At 41.4% G+C, this 12541-nt stretch overlaps 1 protein-coding gene across 1 annotated transcript in view; it reads left to right on the top strand.

Moving 5' to 3' along the window:
• Positions 1–12541, top strand: part of ATG2B (autophagy related 2B) — a 100914-nt gene that overhangs the window by 62122 nt on the left and 26251 nt on the right. Inside the window, exons 25-34 of the mRNA XM_049769916.1 lie at positions 7–99; positions 1381–1451; positions 2401–2480; positions 3058–3228; positions 5874–6021; positions 6870–7072; positions 7900–8126; positions 9430–9538; positions 10149–10343; positions 11464–11565. Of these exons, the coding sequence (XP_049625873.1) occupies positions 7–99; positions 1381–1451; positions 2401–2480; positions 3058–3228; positions 5874–6021; positions 6870–7072; positions 7900–8126; positions 9430–9538; positions 10149–10343; positions 11464–11565 (1399 nt within the window). The remainder of the gene's footprint in view (positions 1–6; positions 100–1380; positions 1452–2400; positions 2481–3057; positions 3229–5873; positions 6022–6869; positions 7073–7899; positions 8127–9429; positions 9539–10148; positions 10344–11463; positions 11566–12541) is intronic.

The following is a 12541-nucleotide window of genomic DNA, read 5'->3' as shown; positions in this document are numbered from 1 at the left end:
TATTAGGCCTCTTTATCTGCCAATCCGATCTCTTCTTACTGTTGAAACGTTCAGCATTTCTAGTAGTGTTTCCTTGGACAAATCTTCATCTACTCTCAGGTATGTTTGTATACACTATTATGAATTAAATATAGCTGTGCATAAAAAAACCCTCTAAATAATGGTACCCATCTAAACCGCGGGGTTAATATCACAAAATAATAAAAATTTTAAATCAATATTCTTTGTTGTTTTGGGTTCATGCCTCTTGTTCAGCCTCTTGTTCAGGACTTCGTCTGGCTCTGTGCTCAGGGATCACTCCTTGCAGGGTGGAGGGGCCCATATGTGGTGCTGAGGATCGAACCTGGATTGGCACATGCCAGGCAAATGTCCTCCACTGAACTATCTCTCAAGCCAAACTTTCATATTACTTATCCAATCTATTCTGATATTTATTGTGTTAGATTTTATTTCATAGTTCTTTAAGGAAAGAAATTAATCCTCATGCTTCTTACTTTATATTTTATTTAAATCTTGGTCTGGGAGACCACACCCCGGTATGTACAGGGCTTATTCCTGGTTCCTCTCTCCAGAATTATTCCTGGCAATGCTGGGGGGAGGGGAGTGCGGGGGAGAGAGGTGAAGCATATGCAGTGTCAGGGATCAAACTTGAGCTGGCTATCTGCAAGGCAAGTGCCTTACCACCTATGCTATCTCTCCAGTCCTTACTTAGCTTTTTCAATATTTAATTTATAATTCCATTAATACTCGATACTTTATTTTTATAAATTAAACTTTGAGGTTGGGAACCAAATTTGTTAAAGCTTATATGTAAATTTACAAAAACAAAGTTTACTGGAGCAGGTGTTTAATATTTTGTCTTTAACCTCTGGTGCTGAATTGGTTGCCAGTTTGCAGGAATAGAAAGGTTGAAAACCACCCCTTTACTTGGATATCACTGCTGGCCTATGGCTCAGATGCTGGAGGTGGGGGCCTGTCTTCAGGTATAAAAAAAGATTGAAAGATTCTGTTACACATCCTTCCAGTGTTCCTAGCATTAATAAAGTAAGCTTTTTTGTGACATGGGGGGCCAGAGCAATAGTGCAGTGGGCAGGACACTTACTTTGCACATGGCAAACCTAAGTTTGATTCCCAGCATCCTGTATAGGTTCCTGAGCACTGCCAGGAGTGACCTACATGCACAGCCCTCAGCACCACTAGGTGTGGCCCAGAAAGCAGAAAAAAAAATTCCAAGAAAGCCTAACTGTGACATGATTATTTATAGCTATAGCCTGCATATGACTTTGATAACATTTATATCAAAAAATAATTCAGCCACTTAATAATGATTATGTGGTCCATATTTGAAGCTTGTTTTGATGCTGATTTTTTTTTTCTCAGAATAATCTTGGATGAAGCTGCCTTACATCTTTCTGACAAGTGTAATACTGTCACTGTAAATTTAAATAGAGGTAGGAATTAAAAAACTGGAATTGATTAATTTGTTATTTTCTGTGTGTGTGACTATATTATTGTTATTTGTTTTGGGAGGGGGTCACATTATAGTAGCTTTAAAACTTCTGGCTCTGTGCTGGAGGAGTGCTGCTTTTGGTGTGATTTGGGTTAACACTTGGGGACAGGGATTAAGCCTTGTTCTCCCATGCAAGATGTGAGCCCAATTCAGTACATAGTCACTTTGCCCTGTGTGCCAGTATTTTATTTTTTTCGTGGGGGTGGTGGTGGTTAGGGCCACTCCTGGTGGCACCTGAGTTACTCTTGGCAGGCTTGGGAGACTGACTGTTTGGGATGCCAGGGATCCGACCTGGTTTGACCTCATGCAAGGCAAACATGCTCCCCACTGTGCTATATCATTCTGGCCCCAATGTGCCAGTATTTTTATGCCTTTTAACTATTGGATAATACCAGTGGATCAAGACCTTATTTAAATACATCTTAGAAATTTTGTAATATCAGTTGAATAATCAAATTTTATATGTTTACTTTGGGATGTTTAATATGACTTTTGGGTTTTTTTTGTTTGTTTGTTGTTTTTTTTTTGTTTGTTTTTGGGCCACACCCGGCGGTGCTCAGGGGTGACTCCTGGTTATCCGCTCAGAAATAGCTCCTGGCAGGCACAGGGGACCATATGGGACACCGGGATTCGAACCAACCACCTTTGGTCCTGGATCGGCTGCTTGCGAGGCAAACGCCGCTGTGCTATCTCTCCGGGCCATGACTTTTGTTTTAAGCTAAAGTGAATTGTGGTTTTTTTCTTTTATTATTTTTTTTAAATGAAGCTATATTTTCATTGCTTTATAAATGTTTGTATTATTTGCTATTTGATAACAAAAGAAATACTGGTGTTATTGTTGGTTGGACAAACAAATTGAAAATTATTCTAAGACATCTCTATACTTCCAGATTATGTTCAGGTGATGGACATGGGGCTTTTGGAATTAACTATCACTGCAGTGAAGTCTGATTCTGATGATGGAGAACAAGTAAGTTATGAAAATAATGCGATGTTTATCTTAGGCCTATTTTTGGAGACACTGAAAACTCTGTTGAGAGTTTACTATATCACTTTTCCATTTTCCTAATTTTGGTCAGAAGTCCATAAAATATTTGAAATGGATTGAAGCTGTAAATTCTGCTCAAATTGAGTATTTACATTTACACTTTTCGTGATTTTAGGTTTGATCTCCAGTACACTAAACAATTAGTTAGAAATGACCTCTCTTCTCTCCCCTCCCTTCTCTTTGCTCTCTTCTCCCTTCCCCATTCACTCCCCCTTTCTCTTTCCTCTTCCAGTCCCTCCCTTCCACTCCTCCTTTGTTTTTTGTTTTGTTTTGTTTTGTTTTGTTTTGTTTTGTTTTGTGGCTACACCTAGGCCCAAAATCGCTCTGCACTCAGAATTCACTCCTGTTAGTGAAAAAAAATTTGAAAAAAAAAAAGAGAAAAAAAATTAGTTGGAAATGTTTCCTGAAACCAAAAAACATTGTTTATTCAGAATGTGCAAAGGAGAACTTTGTGTTGCTGTTTGGAAAACATTTTCATTCTTCCCTCTGTCCTGTCCAGACCCAGCCACGCTTTGAGTTACACTGCTCCAGCGACATTGTCCACATCAGAACCTGTTCAGACTCTTGTGCGGCCTTAATGAATCTCATTCAGTACATCGCAAGCTATGGGGACTTACATGTGGCCAGCAAAGCAAAAGAGAAGCCCGGAGCTCCTCACAGGAAGACCAAGGTACAGTAGGCGCTGGCGTTTATCAGAGCCGCTCACCCTCAGTCCACTGGGCTCTGATCGTGTTGATGTCCCAGAGGGCTGTTCATGGCAGCCAAACTCTTGAATCGTCCTTGACCTCCAGAATGATCAGGCTGAGAAAGGTGATTGATTCTGCTGGCCCCTGGGAAAACCTTTCTGTCAGAGCATTAGGCTTCTGAGTCAACAGATACACTCTCAACTTTATATTCACCTGAGAAGAAATAAACATTTATCATGTAAAAACTTATGTCCGAGTTAATGTAAAACAACTTTGAGAATATACCAGGCGAATATTAACATTATTTCATAAAAACATTTAGTAATTTAAAATTTTTTTTATTTATTTTGATTCCTGGCTCTACATTCAGGAATCACTCGTGGAGGTTCTCGGGGGATCATATGGGATGCCTAGATCTAACCCGGTTTGACCACATGCAAGGCAAGCAGCCTACCACTGGGCTCTCTCCCCAATCCCTCTAAATATACTTTTTAAATTTATTATCAATCTATATATATGTTGTCATCTGTAATTTTCTTTAATATCATGCAATAGACCAGGCATAGATAGGCTTCTGTTTTATAGATAATGTATTTTCATAGGTAATAATTTTCTAATAATAATAGATAATAATTTTCACCACTGAAATCATCAAAACCATGAGCAACTTCAATACATTGTAAGCACGTGATATATAAGTAAATTAAAAAAGTTTACTGAGGGGCCGGAGAGATAGCTTAGAGGTAAGGCATTTGCCTTGCATACAGAAGGACGGTGGTTCAAGTCCCGACATCCCATATGGTCCCCCAAGCCTGCCAGGAGCAATTTGTGAGCATAGAGCTAGGAGTAACCCCTGAGTGCTGCCAGGTGTGACCCAAAACCAAAAAAGAAAAAAAAAGCTGAGAAGTGGGGAGAGAGAGCGGGAACCTTGGGTTATTGGTGGAGGGTTTGAAGTTGGTCATTGAATGGCTAAAACTCTTGAGTTTAACAGCTTTATAAATCATGGTGTCAAAATAAATTTAAGGTGAGGGCCTATAGAATTTAAACAGTTTGTTTTAACTAGAAAAGATGGCAATAATATCCTGATATTTCAATTCCGGTGCAGTTTCTCCTTTCAGCCTGCTTTGAGGTCTAGATTGAGTTAGTTTCTTTTTTTCTTTTTGGTTTTTGGGTCACACCCGGCTGTGCTCAGGGGTTCCTCCTGTCTCTGCACTCAGAAATCACTCCTGGCAGGCTCGGGGGACCATATGGGATGCCAGGATTCGAACCACCATCCTGCAGGCAAGGCAAATGCCCTCTCTCCGTGCCATCTCTCCAGCCCCGCCTTTTTTCTTTTGATGCTTTCCTTCCTCATGCTCTGGTCAGGGGATGGAATTCTCTTTAGTTATGGAGGATCTCAGGAGTGCCTGTCAAGCCTTGCAGTAGTAGTTGTGTGCTCACATGATTTCATTCATGTTGTACTTTTTTCTTAATTCCTTGCTTCTGCTATGTTCTCACGAATGAAGTGCTCCTGCTATATTCTCACAAATGAAGGCATTTATGACACTTCTTGATGCTCATTCTCTTACCAAGACATTCTACATTAATATCTATTTTAAAATTCTTTAAAATCTATCCACAGTTCACTAACCGGAATGGTCAAGCAGCAGCCCTTGAAATTAAACTTTATAAGTGCCCATATTTTTCTTTCTGTGTCTTTAGTTGTTCATTCATGTCAAGAAATAAGGTTTTGGGATGGGAAAGAGCACAGGAGCAGACCAGGAGAAACATGGAATACTGATAGTGGGATGGGGTCGGACTGTTGTGTGCCCAAGACTCAACTAGCATTAACTTTGTAAATCACAGTTCTTTAATTAGTAAAAAAGGGAAAAAAATGTTATTGGGGCTGGGGAGATAATACAATGGGTAGGGTCCTTGTGTTGTACATGGCTGACCTAGCTTCGATCCTAGGCACCCCATATGGTCCCCTGCATACCTCCAGGAATAATTCCTGAGTGCAGGTCCAGGAGTAACCCCTGAACACTGTTGGGTATGGACCAAATCCTTGCCCAGTATTTAAGAAAGAAATGAGGCTTTGTCTCAAAGGGGTGGAATTCACTACAACTATCAGATTTGAGCAGGTTGCAGAATAATTCAATCACTCCTTACTGCAGTTATTTTCACTACTCACTCCAGTGTATTGCTATGTCATCATCTGAGATGACTGTGCTGGCTTCAGGCTAAGATACATTTATTTATTTGTAGTAGTTGTTAAAAGTGATAATGAGAGGGGCTGGAAACATAGCACAGCGGTAGGGCATATGCCTTGCATGTGGCCAACCCAGGACGGAAACTGGTTCTGTTCCTAGCATCCCATATGGTCCCCTGAGCCTGCCTGGAGCCACTTTTGAGTGCAGAGCCAGGAGTAACCCATGAGCATCGCTGGGTTCAGCCCAAAAGCCAAAAAAAAAAAAAAAAAAAGTTGATAATAAGGATAGTAAAGATAGTGAAAGTGTCATAGCTGCTGGGCAGAATGATGTTATGTTCTTTTATCTGATATTTTTGTAAAATGCTGTGCCATTCTAGGACAAAATGTTAGTTTCCTTTTCGAAGCATTTGCAATTTTTTTTTTTTTTTTTTTTGGCTGTAGGTAGATTCTAGTGGTCGAACATCTTCACGTGGCCCAGTACTTCCCGAAGCAGAACAGCAGATTCTCCGAGATCTGATGAGTGACGCGATGGAGGAGGTTGATATGCAGCAGGCCACTGCCACAAAGCCGCAGGCTAATGGAGAGACAGGTCAGGACTCATGTTTCCAGAGTGGTGGTATTGTGGGGGAAGTCTAATCTATTCTTAAGAGACTCTTCCATGAGCAGGTCTTTTAAGAAATGAGATTTATTAGTACCTCTATGTGCCTTCATTGAGCATCTAACCGCTAAATGATGCTGTGAGCTCTTTTATTTTCTTGTATCTTGTAGTTCAGTGAAACAAATGGCCACTAGTTCAGAATAATGTTAGTATTTAGAATGAGAAATGATTTAAGAAAACTCTTAGTATACTGTATATAATTTTGGACTTTATTGGGCTTTAATGAAAGGTTTTTCGGCAGACAATCACTATATAGTGGTGCTCAGAGTTTACTCCTGGCTCTTCACTCAGGGATCACTCCTAATCACCCTAGAGAGCCATCTGGGGTGCCAGAAATCGAACCCGGGTCAACATGTGCAAGGCAAGCATCCTACCCACTATGCTATTGCTTGGATCTAGTGGTGAAAGTTTTCTTTAATATACCATTTTTTTTAAAGTGGGTTAGGAACTGGGCATGTATATAACTGTGTAGTACAGAACTTACATGATATGTGAGCTCCTGAGTTTGGTAATCAGCACTACAAGAAATAAATAAGTCACTACAAGTGGATAGAATTTAGGTGTATAGATGGGTGAGATGGGGTTCTTGGCAGGGCTATTCACGTCAGCAGCAGCATCAAGGCTTCTTTAGGCCTGGCAGTCATTGAAGTAAAAGTCCCATCTCATTGTCAAGATTTAAAAAATAAGTTGGTATATAATGTGTTTAGCTAAAAGGCACAGTACATGTTCCTGTTGTTCCAAAGTGCAGGAGACTTGAGTCTTGTGGTGTTTGTCTGCAGGATCTCTCGATGGAAAATCACCAGCACCAGAGCACTGCTGTTCTGACCTCTTCCTCTTCCCAGATGAGAGTGGGAGCGTGTCCCAGGAGCCAGACCCCACTTACACCTCCTTCACTCACCACACGATCAGCGATGCAATGACTGCAGTACCCATGGAGAATGACGACTTCTGCATCCTGTTTGCACCAAAGACCACAATTCAGGTCATCACTTGATTATATACTCAGGCCTTCAAATAATGTTGCTGTTTGGCCAGAGGATGCTTGGAAAGAAATTCTGTGAATTTTTTTTTGCAGCTCAGAATTATTCTGTGTTGCGATTTACTCTTGAAGCTTTATAAATGTTAATCGTACCTCAGATCTGACAACAAAATCCTGTATTTACCAAGTTTCCTGCTTAGATCAGTGAACTGTAATTGGGATTTGTAGTCAGATAACACAGAATGGTGACCTGCAGTGTCAGGAGAGAGTAGTACTCTGCTGCTAGTTTGAGAGCCAGAGAGAGGGATGCATTTTTATGAAGGCTGGTGACTTGGTGATAGGTAGAAATTTCATTGAGAATTATGCTCACATAAAAGTACAGTCTGGATTTAATGAATGCACAGTTCTTGAGGTTAAGTTTGAATTCAGAGCATGTGTATAAGGAAGGAACATGACAATTGGTCACTCTATTGAGTGAAGTATGTCAAGTTGGAAATGCAGTATTTTAACTTTGAAGAAATACAAAGATGGAATTGTATAAACCCCCCTGCACCAAAATCATAACTTATATTATCTTGCAAGTACTAAAAGTCACATAAACAACGAAAAAAATCTTCAGAGTGATTTGCAGAGATTAGATTTCATTTTATGAGCACAAAGGAATATCTTTATGTGATGATCAATGGTAGTAATTAATCATTTTATATTAAACTTGTTAAAAAAAGAAAAGGAAAAAAGGGAATAGAGCAACAAGAAATTCCCTTATAATACTACTAATCATTGGTAATTTCTGCCGATATAAGTTCTATGCTACCCATTCTTTATTTTAGGAGAAAGAAGAAGAACCGGTTATAAAAATAATGGTTGATGATGCTATTGTGATCAGAGATAATTATTTCAGTCTGCCCATTAAAAAGACAGATACTAGCAAAGCCCCGTTACACTTTCCCATCCCTGTTATTCGCTATGTTGTCAAAGAAGTCTCTCTGGTTTGGCATCTCTATGGTGGAAAAGATTTTGGTCCAGTTCCTCCTCCATCTCCAGCTAAAAGTTATGGGTAAGTTAACTTTTCTCTACCTTTGTTTGGTAAGCCAATGAGTTATATAGAAAAATATTTAGCACTTTATCCATTCAAGAATATGAATAAGGTAGTTTTGAAACTAAATATCACACTCAGAGTTTTTCATCTGTGAGCTTACTTGCCTTACTTGTATTTTTATTAAAGCAGTGACTTTGGTGACTTCTTACTCAGCAGAAAGCTTTGATAGCCAGCTGGGCTGTCAAAGCCTATGTCTGGGGCTTATTCGAAAAGCGGATTATGAACTTTTGCTGCCCTCAGTTCACAGAGCATGAGGGCATGTGAGCCATGAGGGCAGGCAGCATGCATCATGCCCTTGACCCTTTAGTTTCCAGAAGGGTTCCTGTCAGACTCCAAAGGATTCTTTAGCATGATCAGTCAGCTAAAGAGACTTTTATGGGGGGTGGCACAGAGAAAACTTCAGGGAGTCATCACTTGGGGCTCGGTGTTCATGGATAAATTGCTTTTTATTTACGAGGGAACCTGAAAAATTGTTTAACTTGGTTGTTATTGTTTTTTTGTTGTTGTTGTTTGTTTTTTCGGGCCACACCCATTTGATGCTCAGGGGTTACTCCTGGCTAAGCACTTGGGGGGATCATATGGGACTCCGGGGGATAGAACCGCGGTCCTTCCTTGCCTAGCGCTTGCAAGGCAGACACCTTACCTCTAGCGCCACCTCGCCGGCCCCAACTTGGTTGTTAACTTGATTGATAACTTCTCTATCTTAGTTGAGTCCTCTAGGACTTGTATTCTAGAAAGGATTTCTGAAGTTCTAAGGCGGCTTCATTTTTGAATTATGTGATATAGTCCCCAACATTCAGAGACTCTTGTCATTCTCTCTCTGGCCAGCAGATACTCATGCTAATGGCTCTGTCTATGATCTCACTATCTACAGAATACAGAGCATATGGTTTTGGTGGGAAACTGTACAACTTGTGGAAATGTTGTTCTCATTTTCTTTTCTTTTTCTTTCTTTTTTTTTTTTTTTTTTTTTTTTTGGTTTTTGGGTCACACCCAGCAGTGCTCAGGGGTTACTCCTGGCTCTATGCTCAGAAATCGCTCCTGGCAGGCTTGGGGGATCATACGGGATGCTGGGATTCGAACCACTGTCCTTCAGCATCTAAGGCAAACGCCCTACCGATGCACTATCTCTCTGGCCCCTTGTGCTCATTTTCTAAGTCACTCGACTTTTTTTTATCTTGTTTTTTTTTTTTCTGATGTCATTCATTCATTGCTTTTCTTTGAAAATAAGTTAACCAAAGCTCCCCTCTTCCCATTTTAGAAGTCCCTACAGTTCGCCTTCTCACACCCCCACAAGACATAGTCGTCATATGGTCTATGGGGGAAAAGGAAGAAATCATGACTTTTTAATGGAGATACAGCTAAGCAAGGTAAGGTGGTGCTTCAGAAGCAAAGACCCACAGACCCAATGGGGCTGCTTTGAGTCTCATTCCCACACCAGGCCTCAAACAGCATGGGAGGGCCTAGGCTGATTGGATGATAGGGCCAGAAGAACTAGCACCAGGATATTATTTGTGTTCAACTTTCTCAGCTTCTCTGGAGTTACACCAGCATCACCTGGTAGAGAATATGGCATAGAAGTAGCAGTTCCATATATGCCATATTTTGGCCCCTTTTGGACCAGGAACCCTGATCCCATCAATTGGTTTTCAAGCAATTGAATAGCCAGGCAAGATGAGGGTGTGATATCTTGCTCCCGTTGAGGGCTCTGCTTGAAGAAGGAACCTTCCCAGGTCAGAGAAGAAATGCCATTTAGATTGTGCCCAGCATGACTGAGCACGATTAGCTCAAAGATCAAGGGGATGAACGAAGCACTTGTGGTGACTTATTCTCTTTGGTCAGCATTCCAAGCAGAGGTCTAATTCCTAGATGCTAGACTGTCCTAGCTGGGAGATGTGTGCTGCTTTGGGCCTGAGCTTCAAAGGGAGAGTCCACTTCATAGCAGATGGGTGCTGCCATTAGCTCCTCCTTGTCCTGTAGGTGAAGTTTCAGCATGAGGTCTACCCGCCCTGCAAGCCCGAGTGTGAGTCGAGCCTCGTGGAGCACCCGGTCTCCCGGCAGGTGTTCACTGTTCAGGACCTGGAGATCCGTGACCGCCTTGCCACATCTCAGATGAATAAATTTTTGTACCTCTATTGCAGCAAAGAAATGCCACGAAAAGCTCATTCCAACATGGTGAGATTGAAGGCTTTATTTGTTTTTGTTTCGGTATTTTGGTTTTTGAACTACGCCTGGCAGTGCTGAAGGGTTACTCTTGACAGGCGTTCGGGGGACCATTTGGAATGCCAGGGATCCGAGAAGGCTTTGAGTGTGTTTGCATATGTGATCGCTTTGGAAAACATATTTACATAAATAACTGACAAATAATTTGAAGGAAATGACTGGATACTTTTGGCTACTCACTTTTGATAAGAAAATTCCTGTTCAGTATGCTGCTTCAAGTCTTGGGGCTTTTTGTTTGATTTCCTTTTGTTTTGGAGTCACACGCAGTGATGCTTAGGGGTAAATCTTGCCTTTGCACTAAAGAATCCCTCCTGGCAGAAGTCGGGATTAGATGTGATGCTGGGAATTGAACCCAGGCAAGTGCCTTCCCCACTGTACTAGCTCTGACTCAATTTTTTGGGGTGGTGGGGCTCACACCCGGTTGCACTGAAAGGTTATTTCTGGCTCTGCACTCAGAAATTATCCCTGGAAGGCTTGGGGGACCATATAGGATGCCAGGGGTCAAATGGGGTCCTTCCCAAGTAGGCCACATGCAAGGCAAATGCCCTACTGCTGTGCTATTGCTCTGGCCCATCAGCTTAACATTGTTGTTTGTAGAACTAATTGGCATGTTTCCTAGAAGGTTCATTAACTGTAACTGCTGATTTGTTGACACCTGAGGATAACAGGAAATCTGTAGTGATCTACACAGAAGGTTGCATTTTCTCAGAAGTGGCACAGATTTCTCACACTTGTAAATGGAAGTTTTTTTGGACTATGGGTCTGTGAATCAACTGCAAGGCCAAGCAAGTTGTATCATTTTCATTTTTCCTTCTAAAGGGAATTCATGTGATAATCTTATCCATCCATCAGATTCTTGAGGAAATGTCATGTGTCACCCAGAAATGTTTGATTTTGACTTTTCAGGAAAGAGCATGAATAATTTCCTTTTTTGTCTAATAAGAGAAATAAAAATAGGAAAGCCCCTACCCTACTTTTTTTTGCCTTTTTTAGTGGAAGCCAAGCTTGTAACATCTTTGAGGAAAATGTTTTTCTCTCATAGTTGACAGTGAATGTTTCTCTTCTCTCGTAGTTGACAGTGAAGGCGTTACACGTGCGCCCAGAGTCTGGCAAGTCCCCTCAGGAATGCTGCTTACGAGTGTCCCTAATGCCACTTCGCCTCAATATTGACCAGGTTTGTAGCACAAGTACAGTTCCTGAGATTATGATGAAATCATCTGTTCTACCTTGGGAACAATTTGAGTAAAATCACAGTATTTATTATTAACTTGTGTGAAAGTTGTTTTAGTGCACCAGGCTCTGCTGCTAAGGGGATAGGGCAGAGCCATCAGAAATTGGCCAGCAGTCTCCATGTGAATCCTGTGTGTCCCCCACATCCCCTCCAACAGCTGGAGCCACTCCTGATGCAGTATGCTTTCTCTCTCCTGGCTCAGCTTTTCTGTTCAGGCAGGTGAACTTGGGTTTCCTGAGCATCTTCCGATGCATTTGCAAGTCCATTTTGTACAGTATTTTGTTTTGCTGCTTTTAAAAGTTGTACGGCATAGGAGGGTTTAGCATAAATATCAACAAAAATTCTGGGAGCCGAAGAGATATTACAAAGAGGAAAGATGTTTTCCTTTGGTGTGACTGACCTGGTTCCATCTACGGATCCCTGAACCCTGCCAGGAGTGATCCCAGAGCACAAAGCCAGGGGTGATCCCTGAGCATTGCTAAGTATTGTTCACACACAATCCTCCCAGTCCCCAATTCTTAGACCATTTTGAAAAGCTGAATATTAGTATCTTTGTTGTTATGTACATTTGTATTTGTAGTCAAGGTTAAAATTCTTCCTCCCTTTTTTCTCCCTCCCTCCCATTTACTTCTTCCTTCCCTCCTCCTCTTCCTCCCTACCTCATTTGAAGGTGTTGGGGTGGTTTCGCATTCACCTAGATTCCAGTTTCTCTCCTGTCCAGAGAAGCTTCGTGAAAGCCTGATTCCCTCCTGCTGGCCACCAGAGGGCTGACTTGTAGCAATATCCCCAGCTCGTCACCAAGTGTTGCACCTTGTATTTCTGCTTCTCTTCTGGAGAGGGGCAAGGGGATCCTTTGTTGCTGCCAGGAAGTCTAGTCATTATTATTATTGTTGTTGTAGTCATTATTTTTGCCACACTC

Source organism: Suncus etruscus, chromosome 3, assembly GCF_024139225.1.
Source record: "Suncus etruscus isolate mSunEtr1 chromosome 3, mSunEtr1.pri.cur, whole genome shotgun sequence".
Classification (NCBI taxonomy): domain Eukaryota; kingdom Metazoa; phylum Chordata; class Mammalia; order Eulipotyphla; family Soricidae; genus Suncus; species Suncus etruscus.
This window is presented reverse-complemented; position numbering and strand designations above follow the sequence as displayed.